Source organism: Eupeodes corollae, chromosome 1 (assembly GCF_945859685.1).
Source record: "Eupeodes corollae chromosome 1, idEupCoro1.1, whole genome shotgun sequence".
NCBI lineage: Eukaryota > Metazoa > Arthropoda > Insecta > Diptera > Syrphidae > Eupeodes > Eupeodes corollae.
Genome location: NC_079147.1, coordinates 149390080 through 149417256, shown reverse-complemented (window position 1 = coordinate 149417256; position 27177 = coordinate 149390080). Strand labels below are relative to the sequence as shown.

General features: G+C 34.2%; 2 protein-coding genes across 2 annotated transcripts in view; one reads left to right on the top strand and one right to left on the bottom strand.

The window, feature by feature from the left end:
- The first annotated feature begins 2500 nt into the window (after positions 1–2500).
- On the top strand, positions 2501–4954 carry LOC129940789 (uncharacterized). Its single transcript, XM_056049268.1, has 2 exons — positions 2501–3646; positions 3726–4954. Exons 1-2 carry the CDS (start codon positions 2600–2602, stop codon positions 3879–3881), a joined length of 1203 nt encoding a protein of 400 aa, XP_055905243.1. The 5' UTR covers positions 2501–2599; the 3' UTR covers positions 3882–4954.
- A 10530-nt stretch (positions 4955–15484) lies between these two features.
- LOC129940280 (uncharacterized) overlaps positions 15485–27177 on the bottom strand; it is a 59243-nt gene continuing 47550 nt past the window's right edge. The window contains exons 9-11 of the mRNA XM_056048568.1: positions 20375–20523; positions 20016–20131; positions 15485–18281 (exon numbers count right to left, since the gene is read on the bottom strand). Coding sequence (XP_055904543.1) covers positions 15838–18281; positions 20016–20131; positions 20375–20523 — 2709 coding nt within the window. The 3' untranslated portion in view covers positions 15485–15837. The remainder of the gene's footprint in view (positions 18282–20015; positions 20132–20374; positions 20524–27177) is intronic.

Here is a 27177-nt window from a genome sequence, read left to right as displayed (position 1 = left end):
GGGTGTAGCTTTAGACTCAAAACATAGATTTACTGAGCATATTAGCTTTGTTGGTAAAAAAAGCTTTATTAAGAGTTTGGGTCTCGATTTCCGCCATCCTTATGTATGTGTTCAAGTTTTTGTTTTATTTTCATTAGCTGCTCGAACTATGGTGCTACGTTATCCTCTTTATTACTTAATTGAAATATTCAATGAATCTTATTTTATTGTACAATTACAGAATTTTCAACTTTGACGAAACAGAAGTGCCAACTGTAACTGTACTGGAAACACCTAAAGTTTTGGCACCAAAAACACAAAGGCAAGTAGGGCAGATTGTATCCAATGAGAGGGGCGAACTCGTAAGCGGAAACACGATCACGCCGCTATTCGTATTCCCACGTGTGCATTACAGGAGTGGATGGATTCATTCAGATATATTTGTTAGTGCAAACATATTCAAAAGCACACTCTTAACTCGAAAGAACATCCGATCCTTTTTTTTATATATATTTACGCGGGATATGAATACCCTTATCATGATTAATCACAGAGCGAGCAATTAAGAAGGGAGGATAGGATTAGAAAGGAGATACCGATTCACATTGGTTTTAAATGTCTGCACATTGTAATGACTGGGAAACATTGAGTCTGGTAAAGCATTCCACATTCATGTGGTGCGACTGAAGAAAGAATCTCTGTCCTTTACAGTATGTCCGAAATTGGGCTCAACGGTAAACTGATGAGCATTTCCAGAGGAACGGGTGTTACGGTTGAATTGTTTGAGGGGAGGAATGCAACTGGCTATTTCATTAGAGCATTGTTTATGAAAGTAGCGATAAAATAATGACAGGCATGAAACCTTACGACGACGGTGCTCGAGAGATACAAAAGTTTCAGTTAGACAACGGTCACCGAGCTTCGGACGTATATAGGCTTTATAGATTAAAGCCAGATCAGTATGAGTAAAAAACTTCTTGCACCTAAACACTTAACAGCATTTTTGGCGATGTCAAATATGTGATCACTCCACAACAAATGGTTTGTAATGCACATACCTAAGACTAAAAGCTGTTCGGTCTCCTCGATGCAAGTACCACTCATGGATAGTAGACAGCATTGAGTTTTCGAAGCATTAAATTCTACACGGTTTTTGATTCCCCATTGGACAATGCTGTCAAGATAAGAATTTAATGAGCTCATCATACGCTGCCGTTGGTAGTCCACATCCGAAGAACAAGGATGAGAATCTAGAAACGAATATGAAAAGCTGAAGGTACTGTCATCAGCGAAAAAATTAAGTGGGTTAGAAGTATCAGACAAAAGATCATTTATAAAAATAAGGAAAAGTGTCGGAGACAAAACGGAGCCCTGGGGTACACCAGCGTTTATTTTGTGGATATCAGATTTGAACCCGTCCAAGACTACTTGAATTGAACGGTCCGAAAGGCAACTTCTAACCCAACGAAGAAGGGATTCATCAATACCAAATGCACGCATTTTTGATAAGAAGCTTGGTGCCAAACTCTATCAAATGCCTTTGAAATATCAAGTGCAATAATCTTACTTTCTTCAAAACGATGTCAAGATTTGTTCGACTGTTCGGTGAGATAAACCATGAGATCACTAGTGGATCTATTGCAACGAAAGCCATACTGCCGGTCATTAAGAAGCTTCCGTTCTTCAAGATATTTCTTAAGCTGAAAATTTATCAGCGTTTCCATGACCTTGGAAAGAAGGGACGTAAGTGCAATTGGACGATAGGTAGATGGTGAGGAGGATTCACCTTTTTTAGGGACAGACTGGACTGATGCAGTTTTCCATCCACTCGGAAAGAGACCTGTAGCATAGAACAGATGGAAAAGCTTACGCAGTGGTTTTGCCAGCATTGAAGAACACCTCTTCACCTATTGCAAACATTGATTTAAATATTTATCAAGTCTTTTTTTTTAAGCAGAATTAGAGGTAACAATGGGTCAAATTGAATCATTAATAAGTAAGTAAATGTTTTAAACACGGTTTTCGGTATTTGACAAATCAAAAGGAAGTCAAATTAATTTGTCCACTATCCCGTATGAATACTCCCCATGTCGTACGAAGGTACCCCATTGGTGGGGAGGATTCGTACAAAAATCTTATTTCATTAAAATGCCTTTCACTTAGCAGTGTACATTTTTTTCGTAAAGTTTAATAATTGCTGAGGCAAGTTAGGTTATAACGAATTAAAATAAATTAAAATTTCATTAAATAATTAGCCAAAAAACAGAAGTTTTATGAATTTACTATACAACTATATTTATATTAAAGTAAATTAAATTTACCTCTATCGTATAGTTTATTCTTTAATAATAACTAGGCATACAGCTTAAGGTATTGAACATCTAAATGACCTCTCCAATTGATAAATTTAATAAACATAAAATGTAACAATACAATGAATAAATTCTGAGTCACTTGCTTATTAAATACAAATTATCTATTATTAAATGATATACACTCGTAGGTATATAAAACGATAATGCAATTTTGTTTAATTAGATGTTATCCTGTTTTTTTTAAGGCTTACGGGTATTGCTACTGCTAGTGAGTTGTGAGTCCTACTGGCGTAAAGGTTGTAACAATGGAGCCTGGCAATTTAGATCCCATTGACAAAACCTTCTCTTATGTTTTTCGTTATCTTACTTTCTTTGGATTATTCACTTACAATTACAATTTAAATCAGAGGAAACTCATCCATCGACCACTTGCGGTTGTCTATTGTGCATTTATAGATTTTTTTTTACTTGCAACATCAAACTTTTATTTAAATTATTTTCCCTTTGCTAGTTATCATGAAATATATACAAAACACGACCTTGCCTTGTTCTGGAGAAGTGATTTGCTTTTAGTGAATTTTGCTTGCCTTGTAATAAGTCGAGTAAAGAGCTGGACAATGCGAAGTAATATTAAAGAAATATTCGATGAACTAAATAAAATAAGGCTCATTGACCTGGCTGACTTGGCCCGCAGTAATTTTGAAGTTCGCAATGAATTGAAAAAGATTATATTCTTAAAGTTAATGTGTTCTATCACAATAGTGTCAATATCATGTTCGTCAACTATGTATCAATCCATTGGTGGCTCAGCAGTGGATTATTTTTGGGAGGTAGTTTTTGTAATTAACATGATCCTATTGAATGCGGTTGAAAATGAAATAAATTTTGGAATGCTGTACGGGGTGTATCTGTTTAAATTGCTGAATTTTCATCTCCAATCAATGGTGGAAGAAATAAAAGTTTCACTCGAAAATGTTAACATGAGTGCCGTGAATGAAGAGACAAATTTTTTGTGCGGTGAATTTTTGAAAATAGCGAGAACTCATACAAAAGTGTTTAAACTTATTGTTGAATTAAAAAACTGTTTTCAAATGAGTATAATGTTTATTTTGTTGGGAATTATTGCTTCGCAGTTTTATTTTGCATTTTTGATAGTCGTACTTTTGAGTGGGACTTTTGCAGATGTAAGTTTTTTCGCGACTTGTGCATTCTTGTCGTTGGTTACGGCTTTTTTAAACCTATGGTTGCTTACTCATATTTGTGGTGATATAATTGATTCATGTAATGAACCAGCACATATTTTAGGATTGTTACCATCGCATGTTTTATTAAATGATCGACTGGAGAAAACGGTAAGCTGATGGTTATATGATTTATTTAAACAAATAATTCAAATTGTTTTTTTTTTTCTTTTTTTTAATTTAATTTAAGATACAAAGTGTGACTTTGATGGCTAAGCAAGAACAAATGAATTTGTCAATTTACGGCTTCTTTAATTTAGAATGGGCAACAGCATTTATTGCTACCAGTACGGCTTTGGATTATTTAATAATTGTCGTGCAGTTTGATTATTATAATTTTAAGTAGTTTTAATAATCTTAAATATATTTTTGTTTTTTTTTGTTTTTTTTTTAAATATAATGCATATTTTAATTGAATGTATTGATTTAATTTTTTAATTATAATCAAAATGTAATCACATAACGATAATTCACAAGCAATTTTAGAAGAACTAACATTTATAGTAAGCAAATTCATAAAGAGATTCTAATATATTTCATTTAGCATCAAAAACAACATTTATTTATGTTTAAAAACAAAAGGAAATGTTTAAGTAAGTTCTCAAAAAACATGTTTATTTATTATAGACTTTACAGAATTAGTTATCGATTGATCTTTTGTGCCTTTGAAGACTATAAATATGATTTTTTATGACTTTAAATTATAAATCCATTACAATTTTGGATGAAAAATGTTAAAATATTAAAAAAAAAACTAACTTAAGAGTGGTTTGTCAAGCTATCACTGGCCAATGGCCAGTCAGGGGGTGGTTGTAAGGTCATATTTAACCCCAAGGGAGATTATTGTTAATTAAATTTTCAATTCAAAACTTATCGTATTGCGTTATATTTTTGATTATTAACTTCCCATAGGAAGTTATTGTAATGGGTCCGATTTGTCAAATTGAAAATTTTGACATTTCTCGACGTTTCAAGGTCCCTAGCGTGCGTGTGTACGACGCGAACGTACGTCCGTACGTTCGCGACGTTTTTTTCGTCCTCCATAGCTCAAGAACCAGAAGAGGTATCGATTTCAAATAAATTTAATTATACAGATAATAAGGCAGAACGATCCAGAAAGGGCTCTCAAGAAAATTGCGTGGGTGGTTTTTTTACCATAGCAGTTTGAAAAAATTTGAAAACTTTGGTTAACCCTAAATATCTTACGAACCAAAAACGATAGAGACTTGAATTAAATTTTATATAGCAAGAAAAAAAAATTTGTCACCCCCAAAATTTTACGACTAAAAGTTGACTTCATCTCCAAAACAATTTTGGGCAACGGAGAATAATATTTTTGACATCTGATAAAATTTTGAGAAAAATCTAATTGACATTTTTTTTTTATAAAAAAAAATAAAACCTACAAAAATTACTCAAAGTTGGTAAAAATTGAATATCTATTCAAATATCTTTTCAAAAACTTGAAATTTAGGCTATTTTATCTTATAAAATATTTTGTTTTGAACATTCTGACAAATTTTGAGAAAAATCGAATTGACAGTTTTCTTACAAAAAATAAAAACTTAAAAAAAAATTAATAAAAGTTGGTAAGCAATGATTTTCGACTTAAATACATTTTCGAAACTTTGAAATAATGGCTTTAATTTAATTTTAAATATTGTTTTCAACACTGGATAATGTTTTGAAAAAAATCGAATTGACAATTTTTGTACAAAAAATTAAAAACCTAATAAAAATTTAACAAAAGTTGGTAAAATTTTATTTTCGAGTCCAATATCTTTTCAAAAATTTGAAATATTGGATTTACTGTTATCTTTTAAAAAATATTGTTGTTAACATTCAATAAAATTTTGGAAAAAATCGAATTGACAGTTTTTTTACAAAAAATAAAACTCTAAAAAAAACCAATACTAAAACTTGGTAAAAATTTACTCAAATAGCTTTTCAAAAATTAAAAATATTGGCTTCAAACTTACTTTATTTCACAGAAAATATTGTTTTTGATATTCAGTAATTTGGAACAAATTGATACGAGTACATATAGACAAACTTCTGAGCAAGACAAATCGACAGACGGGATGGGAAGTTATCAGTGTGGGTTGCATCCTAGCCTCTTTTTTATTTTTTATATACGAAGATAGAATTTGTTTCTTACCGCTTTAAGTTTTGTTCATACATATAACTAAGGACTGCATCAAGAACATAATATTAATCAAAAATTCAGACCTGCTCGAGCCATTAATCTTATACAGTTAATGTGTAGAAATAAAGATTTTATCTAAAGATCTGTTATTATTTTAACGATATTCACCAAAAAGCAGTCTGCTGTCAAAAACAACTTAAACCTTTGTTTTTAAACAATTTAGAATTTAGAAAAACTTAAGTAATGCTTTAAAAAATTTGTATAACATCTTTTCTGAAATAAAGAGCAAATATTCAGGTTCAGAAGAAACCTTAAATAAGAGATCGACAGTTTGATATTAAGTTGTTTTTAAATTCCTGGAACTTGTCTTCAATTTCATCTTTTTTTTTGTGTGAGGCTTTCTTGAAGTGTTTTTTTCTTTTAAAATTGATTTTCTATTAAATATAAAATCTTTTAATATCTTACAAAATTAAAGAAATCTACTTTTTGAAGTGAATTTGTTGTGGATGTTTCATATTTATTAATTTAATATAATTTATTATTTCCGGAAGGATTTTGTTTTGGATTTTTTAAATGGTTCTAGCATTGTTTCTTTTTACAACCCAATAGTTGGGTATCAAGTGTCGAAACGGGTTTCAGTTCTTGTTTATTTAAAATAGGTTCGTATTGGAATTCTCTCCTATTAACCGCTTCTTCTGTACATCAAGTTTAGCTCTTGTTAACGTAAACGTAAAGAATACTGAACTTGCAGATCCAGAGTTCTGTACTCGATCAAAGATCGATGTATTGTTAGGAGCTGATGTATATGGTAAAATCCGGCTGGAGTGATTGAAGAAAGGTATGCCAACTGCACAAAAGACCAAACTGACCTGGATTTTATCTCGCCCCATAGCTAGAAGCGCATCAACTTCCATGATAATAACATCAGAACTCGATGAACAGCTATCAAAATTCTGGGAACAGGAGGAAATCGAAAGGAAACCCTTTTTGTGTCAAGAACAAGAGATGGCAGAAAAGCAATACATTACAAATGTAAAAAGGATGAAAGATGGACGGTATAAAGTCAAAATGCCGTGGAAAGATGATCCTAGGACAAAACTTGGCCTCTCGGAAAAGTCAGCTATTGCCAGGTATGTCTGAAACGAAAAGAAGCTATTAAAAATAATCTTTTTGAGGTATACAACAAGTGCATTGAAGAGTATCTAACACTTGGACATATGGAAGGGATTCCCAGCAATGAAGTAAACAAACCTTGTTATTACTTGCCTCACCATGCAGTGATTAAAGAAGAAATTATAACAACCAAGGCCCGGGTTGTATTTAATGCCTCAGCAAAATCGCCTTCCGGAATGTCACTAAACGACTGCCTCATGGTAGGTCCAACAATTCAAGATACACTTACAACTATGATTCTGCGATATGGAACATATCCAGTCGTCATAACAGCGGATATTGAATAAATGTATCGGCAGATATCAGTTGAAACCACCGACTCAGATTTCCAACGCATCCTGTGGCGTCCACACAAAACAGACATTATAAGAAACTATCGTTTGAAGACGCTAACTTTTGGAACTGCTAACGCTCCATTCCAGGATATTCGTACGCTACCCTTCCGCAGCGAATCACTTGAAAACCAGCTTCTATGTAGACTATTTTCTGACTGGCGTAGATACAATTGCAGAGGCAAAAGTTTTATACCTGGAGCTGTCACAACTCCTAGACAAAGGAGGCTTCAACTTAGGTAAATGGAATAGTAACCATCAAGAAGTCCTCAATGCGATACCTGAAAACCATAGAGGGAAATGTTACGTATTCAATGAAGAAGAAGACGTTACAAAAACACTGGGACTCCAGTGGCTCCCAAAGAGATGATCAATTCATCTTCAAAGCTGACGGGTGTGAGAACAACCAACAAGAAGTTACAAAACGTACCATAGCTTCCTTTATGGCACGGCTTTTTGACCCATTTGGATGGTTGCAACCCATTGTTATTCGCAACAAAATTTGTATGCAACGGCTTTAGCTTAGCAACCTTATCTGGGATCAGGAGCTACCAACAGATCTGAAACATTAAAAAACGTCCATCAGATTAAACTACCACGGTGGATAGGAACGACGCCCAAAGATATCTATGAATTACATGGTTTCTGCGATGTATCACAGTTTTCCATGGCTGCTGTCGTCTACATTTTCATCCATACCCCAGAAAGAACGCCAATAGCTACACTCCTAAGCTCCAAAACAAAAGTAGCACCCATAGCTGTTCAAACTATTCCAAGATTAGAACTGACGAGTATTGTTCTATTAGTCAAGCTCATGGAACAAATCAAATCAGCCCTAAGAACTGCAGACAGCAGCCGAATATATTATTGGACTGACTCAACAGTTGTCATTTCATGGCTTAGTGGTCACCCATCACGTTGGAACACGTATGTAGCTGATTTTGCTGACGTGAATTATTGGCAGGTGATGACGAACAACAACATAAGGTCATCATTTAATATTAAGTTATGTCAACTAAAGAGTTAGTATTGTATCAAAAACATTGGTGTTTATTTAATCATTTACCTTTTCAGCACAGAATCATCTCAAGGATTTTTCTGTCCAATAAACAACTTTTTACTTGATAATTATCTCAAGGATTTTTATCTGCGGACAAAACAGCTCTCCTCATTTCTTTTTGATGTGCTCTATCCATTTTAAAAGGTGTTTGGCAGTATTGGAGATGTTGAAAAAGTGACTTATTGGAATTTGCTTTTTTACATCCTTGAAATTTCTAAAATTCATCTTTAGCTTCATTTTAGTTTCTTACTTCTTTTTAATTGCTATGGTTAAAAAACCACCCACTCAAACATTTTCTGCATCTTTCTTCATTATTAACTATGTAACAAAATGTATTTTAAGTCGATATTTCCACTAGTTCTTAAGATATAAATTACGAAATATGCTTCTTGAAAGACGGGCGTTCGGAGGTACACACGCACGCACACAGATCTCTCTTAAAATCCTTTATTAAGATTCTAGGGACGTTGAAACGTCAAGAAATTTTTAATATAGGAAGTTAAACATTTTCTAAAATTTCGAAGAATTACGTTTCTATGCCCAAAACTTTGGAAATTTGCAAAAGTTATTGTTTTATAGTTATATTTTTGGACAATAACTTTTATAAACAATAGAGCTGCAATTCAAATTCAATTCGGAACAAGACTTCTAAAATCGTTCGTCACCATGAAATGAACTCTTTTGTTTGTAGGCTTTAAAAGTTTGTTCATCATCAATAGATTAATTTTCAAGAGATCGATTTCACAGTTTAAAATTTAAAAATTTGTATGCAATACAATGTTGCAGACATTTTCTATTTTAAAATATATTACTATTCTAAAAAAATCCCATTTTTTCACTATCGACACATTGAAATATCATACTTTTAAGGATTAAGAACACAAAAATAGTTTAATAGTTGATATGATTAAATGAAGTAAAAGAGGCTCAGACAGAAAGTCCAATTTTATTAAGAATATACAGGAAACTGTAAATATTTTCATATTATTTAGACTTTTTTAATATTTATTATGATACTTTTTTTTGTTATTTTATCTTTTGGATATTTTGTAAAGTTTTTGAAACAAATAAACCGAGGGATGTGTTGAACGATGGTTGTAGAGTAGATGTGGGGGCCCACTGGGTATCATGCACAGTACACTTTACACAATAAAAACAGATTAAACCACTACCGTTCTGGGTCTCTGTCCAGAAGGCGAAAACTCTATGAAAATTCGTGACATTATTTTGTGGTAATAATTTGATTTGTATGTTTTCCAAGTGAGAAATTCAACGAAGTGTTGAACTGTTGATGTGCAAGTCACACAGAAAATAATATACGTTTTGGCATCGGATTGTGCAGTTGTAGTACAATCGTATTTTGTCAGTGGAAAATGCGTCTAGCCACCATTTAAACTTTTAATGTAGCATAAATCTGTCTTTTTTTATTTTTTTTGTGGTGGACTTTTAATTTTTCAAAATACGAATTTTGGGTGAAATGAAAATAAAAAGTATGAAAATTTAATCGACATCAGTTGCTGCATATATTATTTTGCAATGTATGTTTGATACGAGGTAGGTACCCAAAAACAAACTTTCAAACAACAACAACTTTTAAACAACCTTAAAAATATGTTAATTTATTTTCTTTCAGAGGTAAATTCTGCCAGTTATACCTCACTCATATTTATTTTTAAAAACATTGCTGGTACATCTGGATCTGACTATTTTTTTTGGCTTTGTGGGTATGAATACCCTTATAATGATTATACACAATGTTAAAAATTAGGAAAGAGGCATAGAATTCGAAAGGAGATTATGATGCAAATGCATGTCTGCACATTGTAATACGTGAGAAATATTGATCCCAGTAAAGCATACCCCATACATACATGTAGCAACGCTATAGCATTTGCCATACAGTTTCCCGGAATGTGTCCATGACCCGACACCCAGCGAAGGTGAATATTAAACTGTTATAGAGTTTATAAAAACTTAGTCCAGAGATTTGATAGCGGCCAGACTATCTGAGAAAATACGGATATGAGAAGTTGATATCACGTTTTCTTTAAGTCAGGACAAGACTTCTTTTATCGCCAAAAGTTCCGCTTGGATCACGGTACAATGATTGGGGAGGCGGAATGAAAGACTTGATGTCAGTCGTCCAGAGTATACACCTCCTCAAGTGGACTGGTTCGTCCAACAAATTTTTCGTTCAAAATTGTAACCTTAAGAACATTTCCCACCTTTATTTAATATCTAATTTTATACCTTTTCATAGCTTAGATGCATTTAAATTCCGAACCAAAATGATAGGTAGCCAATTTTAATCGTAAGTTATGTAGTGGAATTTCTGGCAATTGCAGCAAATTCAAAAATTCAACAAGATAGTTTACTTCTTCTTCGTAATCAGCATTTGGATCTTAACCATCTAACGCGTTATAACCTAAACGCATACAAATCGGACCAGCCGTTATGGAGGAGTATATTAACATTACTCATTTTCAAATATGAAAAAATAAAAATTTGTGAACTTCAACAATTACTTACTAAGTCTAAATTTTATATTTGAATAAAAATAACACACAAAATTATTGTTAAATGAATATTTATTTCGTATATTGAATATTTTATTGATTTTCTTACATCATAGAATATTTTTCAAAGTTATATTTAAATATAAATATGTTATATGAAAATATTGTACATATATTGTATGCGTATCTGTATTTTCAGTAGAAAAATATATTAAACAAAAATTGAATGCATTAAAATAAAAATGTATTAATAAAATATTATTTGTTAATAATAATAATACATATAAAAAATACTTCCAAGGTTGATAATTATTGTAAATTCCATGTGATAGTACAATTGAGGAGGTTTAAGTTCTACCTATTCTTGACAAAATATATTGTGCAGTCGCGAAATTATTTTTCTAGTTTGACTCTTTGACACATATTTTCAACCACTTAACATTTTAATTAATTCATAATCTTGGTTAAGTTGAAGGGTTAAACGGTTTTAAAATTGATATTTATGAAAGTTTGAAGAATCTACGAAAATCTTTACAAGTTATTCCACCCTATTGCGAGCAGTCAATTGTTCATTGAAAGTTGATAAAAATGAAAATTAAACCATGAAGATCTGGGGTGTTGTCAATTTTTAAAACTGGTGATAATTAATTTTAATATTAATGGATTACTAGCTGGTGGTTATTTCAATCAAAACAAAATGGTATAAGCTTATAACTTCGCAACTCATTGTTATTTAGATTAAGTCGATTAACAACACGAATATTTAGAAAACCGATGAAATTGCATACAAATATGTATATCTTCCAGCTGGATAGATAATAACCCGAAACATTTCCATCGCTAGATAAAAGAGAATATAACCTCCTTTTAGAAATGAATTAATTGTCCATATTGCACTTAAATAGAATAAAATAATGAAAAACCAATTTAAGAAATAAATCCCACTTTTACATAATTGTATCCGAGGAATATCGAATATTATTAAAAAAAAAACAAGGAGGCTGGGTTCCTCGCACATTAATAACTTTCCATCCCGTCTATCAATTTGTATTGTTTTAAACTTTAACAAAATAATCATAACAATATTATGTTATGAATAGAAACTCGCGTTTCGTTAAAAAAGTTGTCAGTTGAGTTTTTCTAAACAAAATCTAAAAATTACCAACACTATTTTTTTTCAGAGATGAAATGCATAGTTGGATTTCAAAATCTATTTTTGGAAACGAGATAGTCGAAAACCAATTTGAGAAGCTTTTCTTAAAAGTTTTCATTTTTTATAGAAAGAAGTACTAATTTGATTTTTCTAAGAAAATTATGCACCGATAGAAATCATTTTGAAGTCAAAACCTTAAACGATAAATCGAGAATCGAACAACAATTGTTTAAATTTTGTGTTCTATTTTTTGTAAATTTTGATTCTTATGAACAAAAATTATTGCTGGATTTCTATTAAAATTTGACTGAATGTTGAAAACAATATTTTGTATAAATTGAACTTAATTTGAAGCTTATATTTTTAATTTTTGAAAAGATATTTTTTTTTTTAATTTGCAGGAACTCAAGGGGTTATTAGTAGAAAATAAGGAAGGATTTAAAAGGGGATACCGGTGTACATTGGTCTTAAAGTTCTAAACATAAAAATGGGAGGGAAAAACAGAGTTGGCTAAAGCATTTCACATTCTCGATGTGCGATTTAAGAAAGAATCTCTATACTTGACAGTACGCCCGAAATTGAGCTCAAGGGTAAACTGATGGACATTCCTGGAAATGCGAGTATTACGGCTGAATTGTTTAAGGGGTGGAATGCATCTGGCTAATTCGACAGAACATCGTTTGTAAAAATATCTATAAAACAACGAAAGGCATGAAACATTGCGGCGGTGTTCTAGCGATGTAAATGTATCGATTATATAGTTCTGTCACCTATCATTTTTATAGCACTTTTTTGAATTCTATCCAAGCGATTTAAAATTGTTTTGGGGGCACCTGTCCAGATATGCCAATTATATTCAAGCTTTGGACTGATGAAAGCTTTGTAGATTATAGCCAGATCAGAAGGGGTAACAAATTTCTTGCATCGTCGGAGAAATCCTAAGCACCTGGCAGCATTTTTGGCGATATCGAATATGTGATCATTCCATAAGAGGTGGTCTGTAATACACATACCGAGTACTGATAGTTAATTGGTTTCCTGGATGCAAGTGCCACTCATAGATAGCGGCATCGGGGGTGCGTTACGCTTTAACGACAGGAGACAGCATTGAGTTTTCGAAGCATTAAATTCTACACGGTTTTTGATTCCCCATTGGACAATGCTGTCAAGATCAGAATTTAATGAGCTTATCATAAGCTGCCGTTGAAGTTCCACATCCAAAGAACAAGGATGTAAATCTAGAAACGAATATGAAAAGCTGAGGGTACTCTCGTCGGCGAAAAAGTTTAATGGATTAGAAGTGACAGACAAGAGATCGTTTATGAATATAAGGAAAAGAGTCGGAGACAAAACGGAGCCCTGGGGGACACCAGCATTTATTTTATAAATTTCAGACTTGAAACCATCTGATACAAATTGTATTGAACGGTTAGAAAAGTTATTTCTAATTCAACGAAGAAGTGATTCATCAATACCAAAAGCACGCATTTTCGATAAGAGGGCTTGGTGCCAAACTCTATCAAATGCTTTTGAAATATCTAGTGCATTAATCTTACTTTCTCCAAAACGATGTAAAGATTTGTTAAACTGTTCGGTGAGATAAACCATGAAATCACCAGTGGACCTTTTGCTACGAAAGCCATACTGGCGGTCATTAAGAAGCTTCCTTTCTTCAAGATATTTCTTAAGCTGATAATTAATCAGCGTTTTCATTACCTTGGAAAGAAGGGACGTGAGAGCTATTGGACGATAGTTAGAGGGAGAGGAGGATTCGCTTTTTTTAGGGACAGGCTGGACAAATGCTATTTTCCATCCACTCGGAAAGAGAACTGTAGAGTAGGAAAGATGGAAAAATTTACGTAGTGGTTTTGACAGCGATGAAGAGCACCTCTTCAAAACAATTGGGGAGATACTATCCAGGCCAGCGAATTAATGTATGTCAAGGTCTTTTAGTACTCTTGCAACTGTACGAGTGCGAAAGAAGATTCGTCCCATAGAATCATTTACGCTCTAAAGAACAGGACGACTCATGACACTATCCGGTAGCGTCGAATTAACAGCAAAATGTGCTGCAAGCAAATTGGCTTTATCAATCGAGCTTACATAGGGAGTGTCATTGTGGACGAGCGTTGGAACCGAGGATGACGTGGTTTTTCGTACGTTTTTTACAAATGACCAGAAATTTTTACTACCTTTGGGACATTGTAGTATTTTTTGCCTTAATTTCTGATCATGCAAAAATTTAGTTCGTCGAATATGACCGTTACAGGTCTCTCTAGCTTGTTTAAACTTATTCCGGTTTTCCTCAGTCGGGTTGGCTTTAAAACTACGGAAACTTGCATGTCTGTTCCTAATAACCTCTTTACAGCTCGAATCAAACCATGAGTTCTCTTTGGGTTTGATAGATTTCAGCCTATCGGGGATAAAATTTCTCATTCCACAAAGAATTGAATTTGTTTCTGTAAAAAACAAACTTTCACTTTGATCTTTTCCAAAATTGTAATGAATGGTGAAAACAAAAATTTGGATAACTTCATTGTTTGAAGACGATATCTTCAATTTTTTAATAGATATTTAAGTGGAAATTAATTTTTACAAACTTTAAGTAATGTTTTTTTTAAGTTTTTAATTTTTATTTAAAGTTATAGGCTACTAAAGTTTTTGTTTTCTTCTTTGATATCATACCTAAAAACGCAAAATAAAACAAAAACTAAAGAAACATTTCAAAAACAAAAAAACATTTCTGAAATAATTCTACAAATTTGTTTTTGGTCTGGACGCTCTCGAAAAATATCTGAAATATTTCTCTGTTTCCCATTTCGAATGTTAAATTTTATTTGTTTCAGTGTTATCATTTTGTTCAAAATGATCGTTAATTTGGTCATTCTGCCTGATCTAGAAAAAAAAATAATTTTAAAAGTATAAGAACTCAATAAATAAACAGGAAACAATTTGAAAAAAAGTAACTAACATCGCCGCTGGAAATAATTGTGCAAAACATTTTGGTTTTGAAATTTACAAATAGTTTATTTACCAATAGTACTAATAAAGTACCAATAGTGATAGTTTTCGAGGTTTGTTGATCTTAAAGAAAGTCGATATTATGACAACTTGCAATAAGGCCGAAGATAGAAACCAGCGTTATTTCACTTTTTAAAGTAGAACTAAGACGAATTTTAAAATTCACCGTTTTTTCGTTATTTTATGGGACATTATTTCAATATATCATTGCTACGAATACCCAAAAACTTCAAAGTACGTGATGAAAAACGTGGAGAAAAATATCATACAAAGGCTTATTACGAAAAATTAGGTGCAAAAGCAATTATCGCAAGAAATTCTCAAAACAAAAAAACTGTCAAAACATTACGTAAACATAAACGTATTCTATCATAAAGATAACGTCCTAAGATCTTCTTCGTTTTTTTTATCGGTTATTTTTCAGGAATTTTCTTCATCATTCTCTTCCTTTCTGGCGGTAACAAGTCGAATTATTGCAAATCATCGAAATCAGTCCAGTCATTTTTGAGTCATAAGCTTAGTTACTAACGTCAATATCTTTTTATAGATTTATAATTATTTATAGTTCATGCTCGAAATAAGAGTGTTTGTTTAAATTGTAATTGCTTTCGATGCTAAATCAAGAATATTTGACATTTAAGGAAACTCAAAACAATTTTACTAAAAATTATGAAAGAAACTTTAACTTAATTTGTACTTTTACATAAGAATAGAAAGTTGCCAGATAATTTTAATTTGCTAACTTTACCAAAAGGAAAAACCCACAATTTCTGACTGCACTGTTGTTTTAAAAAGTTAATTTATGCTTAAAGACATTTGTGATCCGATAAGGGAAGCGAATGTGTGAGCAAAGTGGAAAATTAAGAGATAACAATAATCGTTATCGGAGTTATTGTGATTACTACTTTTGTTTAAGTTCAGTTCTGACAGTTCCCGTACTCGATGAAGTATCATCTGACGACGATGAAGACGAATTCACTGATGATGATGATGATTGCTGTTTGGAATTTTCTAGACTTGCAGCTGCTGCGCTGATTGTGGCTGCTGCAGGTGTAGCTTGCTGTGTGTTGTTGGGCAAATCTGTAGTTCCCTGTAACGATGATGAACTGTTGGATGTTGAGGATGGAATATGAGTTGGATTTCCTCTCTTCTGTGGTATTCGCGAGGCATAGCCTCCAACAGAACCACAATTTCCACTGACTGAACCTGCTGCTGCTGCTGCTGTGGGTGTTGTGGGTGTTGTAGTTTTACGAATTGATGGAGGAGTGGAGCCACCACTGGTCATGTGCACCCGCGGAATATTTGACTTATCCATTGCAGACATTGCTTGCATACTTTGTTTAATTACCAACGGCGTCAAATCCGTGACGCGGGGCTGGATAGTGTAAGTTGCCTCTGTGTGATGTGATGCATGCGTTGTTGGCTGGAAAGTGCTGCAAACTGATGTCGACGATGACGAAGGCAAAGACACCATTCCGGATTGCCGTATTCCTGATTGCCGTTGGGCGTTTAGCTTACCCTCCGACAAGGGATCAGCATGGTCGACCGATGATGGAGTTACCGGTGCTGATGCGGAAGTGCAATTTTTACTGATTCTACCAGGCTCAAGTCCAAGATGGCTTGGTTTCTTTTTACTCACTGTGGAATAATTACTTTCCAGATTCTTTGGTATAATCGGACCGACTATGAGGGTATTTTGGGTGATTTCTGGTTCCTCCTCTTCGGAGCAATCCTTTGCTAGCATCACCGGCGAAGTGGTTATGCTGTGACTTTGCCGTCGCAAGGATGGCGGCCTTCGACCGAGAGTGGATATAGTTCTTGGTGGTGGCATTGGTGGCATTTTACCCATTTGATTGGGCGTAAAACTGTTCGGCGGCAACGAGTTTCTCTTAAAGTTATTCGATTGTCGGTCATTAGTTCCTGGCACAGTGGCAGCCAGAGAAGCTGCTGTGGTTTGTGCTACAATTTGGTTTCCAAATGAATCACACGGATAGTTGGGCAGAACTTTGGGAAAGTTACGACGTTTAATGGCGTATATCTGCTGTTCCTGTGTCAGGGGATACTTCTCTGCAGAGTTTGGCTCACGGCAGGTAACATTAATGTCTTCGTTAATGAAACTGGTGACTTTCTCGTCGTGGCCGTGCACACTGTAGTACATATCAACTGGGTCGGAACGCGAGTGTTTGTGATCTATGCGCAACCCCTGCTCTTCGGCTGAACTAATGTCGCCGGTTGTGGCGTCAATGGTAGCGGCGGGGTTAGTTTGTTGAGCTAACATGGAGAAACTAGCGCTAGCGCTGGTGTTGAAACAACTCGAATCAATAGAGTCTTCTGTAATGAGGTCAGTGTCAACGTCTACTTCTTGGCATATTATTAAGTTACGGGGGTTGTCAGATTTGAGTTTGGTTACTTCGATTGGCTCCTGGCGCAACACACTGTTGCTGCGGGCTTGTGGAGTAGCATCGATTGCCACACTAACCTTTTCTGGTCGTTTAAAAAAGTTTTTGCTTCGAAACGAGAATGTGGGAGAAGAACTTCTTTTGGAACTTTTGGGGCTGCTTTTTGCTGCATTTTCCTGTGACATCCAATCACAAACTTTGGTGTGGGCATCCATGGTGCTAGAGCTTAATTGGCGCGTGATTTTGAAGCCATTTATTGGGGAATGATTTGTTTTGACTGCTTCATAGGTATTTGATTTACGGACCATATCTAATACGTAACTGTCTTCGCCATCGTTATTTTTCGAACGTTTTAGTTCGTCATCAGTTGTACCGTCGTATGAAAGAATTCCAAGTTTTCGTCCCATGATGGTGTGTTTTTTTTTCTTTTGAATAAGAAATGTTGAATAGATGATGACATTGAGTACGATAAAAACTGCTATAAGTCCTATCAGGAGGTGCATTGTACTTTCTGATTTTGCAACTTCCTTATCATCAGAAGATTGTGTAGATATGATTGTAGATAAAGTAGTTGTGAGGGTTTCTTCATCTTGTTTTTCACGGTATACAACTCCGAAGGTTGGTGGTGCGTTGTACATATTGTCAGCAGTTTCTTTTGTAATCGCTGAGGGATGTGACTTCTGCAAGAGTAATCTTAGAGTTCTCTGTGGATCATCGGTATTGTGGTCGGTGTGTGAGGGAGGAAATTTACTCATACGACCGTTAACAACTTCGTTTGGAAAAATCGATGTCCCACTTCTAGATACTTGATTGGGTAAATTTGAAAATGTGTGAATATAAGGCTGCTGTTGAATATTCCCTATTTGATTCAGTTCATTGGGGAGTTCCTTGTTCCAGTAATTCATGTATTCGTAACGGTATTTGTAGCCGATTGAAGGAGGGATACCTGAAGTAAAAGAAAATTATAATTTAATTCAATAACTCCAATTATTTTTAAAAATTGTGATTTATATATGATTCGTAGAAGACACAAATATTGGCAAATATGAAACTACAACCCACTTATTTTAAAAAACAAACTCATGGACAAGATGTTTAATCTTTCCCTGGCAAATCAGTTGAAATAAGTTTTCCTAGGAAATTTTTTCGATTTTTTTGAATGAATTTTTATGTAATGCATTTGAATCTCATCAATTAGTTAATGGTTTATCAGTTCTTCGTTTTTCAAGTCGTTTGTCTCTCAAAGATGTTCTTCTTCTCATTTGAAAAATTTCAACCTAGGACTTCAAATTGAGATTGGGTTCCAACCCCATTGGAAAGTTGTTTCATATAGCAAACGAGAGAGGGGCAGAGGTATTTTCATTAAGGCACCTGCCCTGCTGAGGAATTTCCAAGATGGAATGAAAATTGGCGTCTACAGTTCCAGTTAGGTTAAACTACTTAGTAAACTCCTTATAGGGCTAGTATGACATATTCAGAGCCTGGGCCTGTAAGTATCGGTTATGCCGGCTATTCCCCTTGGCTTTCCAATCAATGACCTGGCCCTTCAGGTTAAAGGTCGTGCTTCAGCGTGACTTCCTGACCACGTACAAAAAACAAGTTGCGAAGCATTACTAATCCTCCTATAATTAACTGTTGATAACCCACGCAAAAGACGGGAACACTCTTCAATAGTTTCTAAGACCTAAGTTCCCCTAAGGGAAATATTAGTCTGCTATTCGACAGAACAATTTCTATGAATTGCGTTCATAAAACTTAATTTTTATCATATTTAACCAATCGTGTTCAAACCGTATCTTGTAATGCCAAACTGTCTTTGTTGCTTCCAGTTCATACTGGTGTTCCTCAAGGATCAATCCTTGAGCCTTTACTGTTTTTGTTATTCATTAATATTCTGCCTTCTGTTATGTTTTTCTGTTAATACCATATATACGCTGATGATTTTTAGTTAAGCTGGAGGCATAGCTAAAATAAATATTGATCTACAGTCTATATATAATTGGTCGACCAGCAAAAGGGCTTAAACTTAATCCTGACAAAAACTAAGGCTCTTCCAATATCGAATAAAAACTCAAACCTGAAAACTTTTCTTCTGTTAATTAAATAATTCCATAATTGATTATGTTACACAAGTCAAAAACTTAGGATTGATCTTTGAAAATAGGCTAACTTGGAATACCCACGTAGATTCAATTGTGTCATACACATTTAGGCTTCGCTCAGAGGACTATCTGTTATTTGATCAATTCTACCCACTCATACTAAATTAAAGTTAATTAAGTCACTCGTTTTGCCCTTATCCTTTGGGGTGCGAGCTGTTTCCAGACTCTGATTCTCATTAGGTTTAGAAGATAAGGGTAGAATCTGGGGAAAAAATGGTGTTTTCTAATCTATAACACCCATTGTATTTGCTGTAAACGTTTTACGCTCTCAAAGTTTTTAACCATTTGAAAAAAACTAATTTTGTAAATTTAATAATTGACTTAAGATAGAGTTCAATATTTCAATAAGAATACACTTTTATAAAAACTCAAAGTCCTTTGACCTTATAGTTCAAGACTTACATACAAAGAATCGACAAATTTATCTGAAGCATTTTTTTTACGTAAGTGCACATTTTTTAGGTCAGTGAATAAATATTTGTATTATCTATTATTATATTTGATATTGATAAACTCACCAATATTAATGTAACATTGATTTCTTTTGTTGAATTCAGGCCAATCCAAGTCATATCGATCCCACTCCAGTGCATGCAAGTTAATAAATGTTCCCTTCCATGGAGCCTTTGGATTTCTTAAAAATATAAAATAACAAAGTACATAAAATAAATATGTTATATAAATGCATGTTCATTCATTTATAGCAGCATTTGAAAATAAATCAAAACAAAAACCACACTAAATCAACCAAAGACCATACCCAGACCAGAACACCCAAGACCGAATGCCTTTTAGTCTTTTTCTTCGTCGATATTTCTTTCAATTTTAATGAATGAAAATAAAAAAATATAGTGAACAAGAAAATAGTTTTGCTCACCCGGTTTTAGCAAAATTAGTCCAATAAGACATCACAGCTTCTGAAAGAAGTTTCTCTTGTGCATTGTATTTATTGTGAAAGGGTCCTGCTGGGGCCAATGGTGCTCCAAATACAAAAGCTAGTTCTTCACCAGTTATGCTATGTGGCAGCTACATATAATATTAAAGGGAAAATAAAAGAAGACAAATATTGTGTAAGAAGGTTAGTGACACAGAGCAAGAAACAAAGGGTAAGGATTTTTAAGAATATATTGTGGGGTTGTATTGAAATTATTTCATGTTTTTGTTTTTTTTTTTTATACCATATCACATTGAAAGACAATAAATAAATAGCTTTCATGGCAAAAGAAAAAAATATAATATACTTGAAAAATGTAATTTCGGAAAATTATTGAGTATCGTTTATGGGAGTATAATTTAAACGTGACTTTCATTTTATATTTCTTACAATCTGAGCTTTGTAGATTGTGTGATTGATACCTTTTGTTGTTTTTATTTGTACAGGGTCCGCAAACGGATCTCCCATATTTTAAAAGTGAACGCCGTGAAGTGTGTACTGTGGCTGCATCTTGTTGGAACCAGACTTCTTTGTGGTTCCTAGTAAACTGATTTAAGTTTGGTTGGAGGAAGGTCTCAATAGTGAGACAGTAGTGATCCGCATTAACTGTAACTTTTGCCCATTATCTTCGAAAAAATACGGAAATAGGGATATATTCCTCTACGACAAATGCACGATTCTCACCGTGCGACGCCATTATGATTACTAAAAACGGCACGTAGACCTCTATCTATCTATACCCTGAATACCATTTTATCTATAAATATCTTAAGCCGGGAAAAAAGAGAATGAAATTGAGGATCGTGGCTAGACACGCTTCCAGCATCATAAATGTCCGAAATTTCCTAGGTGCTGATATAGATTCGGACTTCCACCTCGTTGTAGCTATGGTAGCACTACGGGTTTCTACACCCAAGGCAAAACAGGAAGATGCTGGAAGAAGATACAAGGCCGAACGGCTACAATCGGAAGAGATTGTCAAATCCTTATTCGACCCAGTCACAAGTAACCTATTTCGAAGTTCTCTTTCACCAACACAATGTATCGAGAACCAGTCGCAACTTTGCCAAGATGCAACCAGAAAAACCGCCTCTGACGCGCTTGGTTTCAAACAATCAGCAACAGGAATTTCCAGGTTTGATAAGGAATGTCGACAGGAAAATTCAGCTTAACAACAGGCACTTGAAACGGCGCTTTAAAAAAGGACGAGAGCCGCTCAAAGCTATATGAGAGAGAGCATTAGAAGTGTGCGGTTGAAGATGTTGAGAGGTTCAAAAGCAGAAATGAAGTTCGAAATTATTTTGAGCAGGTGAAATGCAATTCACAAGAACATAAATCCCAAACCGAAAGCTGCAAAGCAAAAGAAGGAACATCATAGTGGAACTGCAGTCAATACTGAGGATATGAAAGGACCACTTCTGCAGACTGTGTAATGGTGACGACATACGGAATTCCGCTGTGAGGCAGAATGATCCTCTCAATAATCCCGTCTTCCCGACATAGACAAAGTAAAGATTGCCATATCTAACCTGAAAACGGCAGATGGTTTGAAGACCGAGCTTTTCAAAGCACCTGGATATAGTTTGGTTAGGAGCATGTATCAATTTATCCGATATAATCGAAAGAAAGCATACCCGATGAATGGAGCCTGAAAAAAAGGAGACCTTCCAAACTGCACCAACTATAGAGAAATCAGTCTACTTACCATCGCTCGGAAAATATTCTCTGTGAAATATTTTAACGTCTATAGAGCCCATGGTCAAAATCCTGATAGGTCCTAATCAGTGTGGTTTTAGTCCAACAAAGTCCATAGTCAATCAAATATTTACACTATTGCAGATCCTGGAAGCCCCAGGGCCTCCACAAACGGTGCCCCCACAATAGAGACGTAAGGTTGAACCCACTCGATTACGGGAAAGTACAAGACGCAAATCTGTAACCCAAGGAAAAATACTAATTATCCGCCTTCTTCCCAGTGATTGACCAGCTATCCGTTTCTCTTACTGAAAGATTGCATGAATATGAAGATGTACGTTCGAGATTTGGATTCCTGATTCACATCGAGCAGATGGATGCAGAAAATTTGCACTTTGCAGCAGAAGCATTGGTGAAAGTGTATCCGGATGATTTAGAGCCTAGTCCTGGTAATGAGTTGGTTCATTGATTGACTCATTCAAAAAGGAAAAGAACTATGGAATAGATCAATTGCCGGAACTATTTTACTACCAAATTTTCGAAAATGAAAATTTAAGAGTTACATTACCAAACTTCGAAATTGCATTGAGAATGTACATATTTGGTTTCGATGGTTACAAATTGCATTGGAGAACGCTCATTTTCAAAAATGAAAATTATAAGAAATAGGCTTCGAACCACGATGGGACAAAACCGTCTATTGAAACTTTCTCTCTTGAGCATTGAAAGCGGTTTACTCCGAGAACTGGATTTCAAAGAAATCATCAACGATTTTTCGGCGAATAAAGCTTGGAAGGTTCCATTCGTTAACCCTAAAATTGAATTTCAAATAATTCGATTTTATATGTTTATATTTATACATATGTATGTATGTGTTTTGTTTATTCAATACTTAAGAAACCTACTTGGTTTCACAATGAATTATTAATTGAAAAACTCAAGTGAAAAGAAATGGTTAACTTTATTTTGAAATTAATTTGGGGCGAGGGGTCCTCCACTCCTTTATTCCCCCGAGGCCTCTGGACCTCTAAATGCGGCCCTGCACAGACACCTGGGTAAAAACGTCACTATTTTCTCGAAAAACTGAAAAAAAATTTGAGATTTATGCATCAATTGAAAGGTGGGTCGATGTTCGGCTGGGTCACGTAGAGCGCATGAAAACCAATGCTCCGGCCCGGAATATCTTCAAATTCACACCAGCAGGACATTGCACCCAATTTGGAGTGCGCAACCGAGCTAGATACAGAAGTTTATTGTTTGGGTGATATCAAATATAACTACTATCTGATACTATCCTTGACTCGGGCTGTTTCAGATAACCAAAACTCCAAAGTATCTAGATATTTTGAACTGTACTGATATTGAGGTAATGATTGTTAGTTCGTTGGACTATCATGTCAGAGGTCTTGGGTTCGATCCCTATTGAGCCACCTAAAGCTTTTTTCACTAGTACTGCCTCTTGTGAGGAATCGACAAATTCTCCAAGAGGTATTCTTGTCATGAAAAATTTCTCAAATAAGCCGTTTCGGATTCGGCATATAAACTGTAGGTCCCCTCCATCCCTGCAATTACTCGCACACAGGAATGATTGAGAGTTGTAAGTCACTAGGCCCTGGTTATCAACGAATTGTTGCGCCACCTAATTTTATTTTTTTAACTTCTAATTCAATTTTATTTTAATTTAAACGATTTGACAAATCAAATGTGTTAGACATACAAATTCAGTGGTTGGTTTTTAATACAGCAATTCAAAAAAAAGGTAAATTAAATTGAATCCAATTTCATTCATAACTAACAAAAGCGACTTCGTATCTATTCGTATAAATTCCAAACTCAAAGAATTACGGAACTGAAAAAAAATATTTGCCATTGCGAAAATATTAAATCCCTATAAGTTTACGTCTTTTCTATGTTCTTTCTGAAATGTCAATTTTGATATTTATAACATTTCAGAAAAATCTTCTTGACAGTTGTTTTCACAAAAAGAAAATTCTAGCAAAAATGGGTTCAGTTTAATTGTCATAACATCTCAAATATTGGTTTTTGTTGTTCTATACTTGACAATTTTTCTTACTACCTACAGTAAAATATCTTTTTTAAGGGCACCAATGAGAAATTATCAGTGCGGATCGCGTCCTAGCCTCTTTATTGCTTTAATTTATTTTACCTAGAAATGTATACAAATTTAACAGTTTGTTTTTCTGATTTCCTTAGATCCGCTTCAATTTGGCTTTCAATGAAATTCTGTCTCTAGTTCAACCTAATTGCATTATTCAACACATTTCAGGAAAATCCATTGTTGAATTTTATAATTCAATAACATAGGTTGGATTTTAGATTGTATAAAAAACAGCGCATTCCAAATGCTAGTTCAAATATTATTTCAACTCATACCTGTGAACATATCTTCCATATGAAAAGTTTTCATAAAATTTCACTTACATCCGTTTCTGACAAAAGTAATATAAATCGAAAGTTAAGGCTAAAGTTCTTCTGCATCTACAATTATTCATAAAAAGAAAAAACTGAAAAATCGTAGCTCGACACGTATCCTTCCGATAGTTGTACGTGATTGAATAACCACACTAGAACAATTTACTGTGCGTGTATGACTAAAGGTTCAACTTTAACCGCCGCCTGTCGTAATATAAAAGTCCTAACACTAACATCCATATATTGGATGTTCATATATGTTTGTATACAGCTAAATGAAACAAAGAATCTAAAATTCATACATCCTTCGACCCATATTCACTGCATATCGAGCTACCAACTTTGCAGAATACTACGGGAAACAGAACACACAGTTTTTAACAGTTTTTGTTTAAGCTTTCACCCTTCAAGCACTAAATTCATCCCAAAAAAAAAAATGTTAAAAAAAGTTAAGCACACAGGAACCAGGTATCAATAATAACTGCATTTATGTTGTTTTGTTATGTTATTTTTAGATCAAGGCCGTTTGCAATGGACGTCGTCACCATCGTTATCGTCCTTTCTGCATCTGAATGTAATATTACATGACTATCTAGAGAAGCTGGAAACTACGAACTACCTTCCGGCAACTGGCTCCGAATGGAACATTTCAATTTGCATATTTTCGTAGGTTATTGGATACAGATTAATTTAACAGTGCTTTCATATAAATGTTAAATAGCTAGTTCTATTGAAATGTGATTTCGAAGAGACAACGTTTTTCATGTGTCCAATATAGTATAGGACCAATAGCCTACAGGCCTAATAATATAATTATAGTTTATTTTACTAACTGAAGACAGTGCCAATAAACATTCTTTTTTAGTATGCACACTGAAGAAATATTTAATACAGGGTGTCTGGGCCCTACTGAGCCAATAACAAGTCGAAGATATTTTGATGCATATAATTTTAGAGATGTAGGCCTCACCGCAATGATTGATCTTGAATATAAAATGTTATAGTGATTGAATAAGAGGAACCCGTGCCGGCTTCCTTGAAGAAAGTTATCATACATTTTGATTTGAAAAAATTAAAACATAAATATTTCCGATAAAAATATTGGAAATATTTTATTTAATAAGCTTTCAGCTTTTATCGACTTTAATCTGACACTTAAATTACTAGAGTTCTGAAAAGTCAAATTAATGAAATTTACGATCACTTAAGTCTTACGTTCTGTCAAATTGATGAAATTTACGATCACTTAAGTCTTACTTTCTGCGCTTCTTCCATTTTATGGTCAGTTTAATCGACCCACTAAAACGGCTATTTGAGCTATTATATCTAAATTTCGCACCAAATTTACATTGTTGGACATTAAACCACCAACACGCTTACGTAGAGTGCGAATTTAAGAAAATATAGCAGCTTTATCGGCTAGTGTTAATGATGACCATATTATCGGTTTGTCGCCATTCGCAGCAATTGGGCCTCTGTTACTCAACAACGTGGAAAATTTTGCAGAAGGATTTAGGTGTGATGCCTTTCAAAATAGAGCTGGTGCAAGAATTAAGCCAAACACCTACTACAACGACCAATTTTTGATGAATGTACCATTGGAAAGTTGACCGAAGATCAACTTTTTTACCGAAAAATTTTGTTCAGCGACGAAGCACATTTTTGGCGCAATGTGTACGTAAATAAGCAGAATTGTCGATTTTGGAGTGAATATCAGCCAGAAGCATTGCAAGAGCTACCAATGCATCCAGGAAAAGTCACAGTTTGGTGCTGTACCGTTACTGTGAATGTTGAGCGCTTGGCTTGCATGACATGTGGTTTCAACAAGACGGTGCCACATGCCTCACAGCGCATGCAACAATGGACTTTATGAGAGGCGAGTTCGGTGAACATTTTATTTCACGGTCGGTACCGGTCAATTGGACGTCTAGATAGTGCGATTTAACGTCTTTAGAGAATTTTTTGTAGTGTTATGTTAAAGTTCATGTATATATAGACAAGCCCGTGTCAATTGACGCATTAGAAGACAACGTTGAAGTTTTTTTTATGAGATACCGGCCGAAATGTTGAAAAGAATATGCCACCATTTGACTAAGCGGATGGACCATTTAAGGCGCATTTCAAGTCAACATTTGCATACAAAAATTTTCAAACATTAAATTATATGGACCGTATTATCGATTCAAATAAATAATATTTCATGAATTTTTTTGAATTGTATGTGTTTTTTTTTTGGAAAAAACTTTTCTATAGCTTTTAGGAAATCACCCTATAGTTACAATTTAATTTCTATGTTTAAAAAAAATGGTTAGGTACACAATTTATGACAATATAATACGTATTACTAAAATGACAATATTTTGTTTTAAGTTTAAAATTAGTGTTATTCCAATTTGTAAGCACATTATCGATTGTGGCAGCTGTATTCACTAATGGCTTCACGAATTTTGTTCTTTAAAGCGTCAATTCTCTCTGGCTTGACAGCGTAGCACTTATCTTTTACGGCAGTATAAACATAATAGTCCAACAGTGTCACATCGCAGCTCTGAGGTGGCCAAACGACATCAGCTCTACGACTGATAATGCGATCTTCAAAAACATGTCGCAAAAAAAACGGT

Bases quoted from the DNA above. Each gene is read 5' to 3' on its own strand.
- LOC129940789 (XM_056049268.1), top strand. From the start codon at position 2,600: ATGGAGCCTGGCAATTTAGATCCCATTGACAAAACCTTCTCTTATGTT. The intron at 3,647-3,725 runs GTAAGCTGATGG...ATTTAATTTAAG, and splicing joins ATGATCGACTGGAGAAAACG to ATACAAAGTGTGACTTTGAT.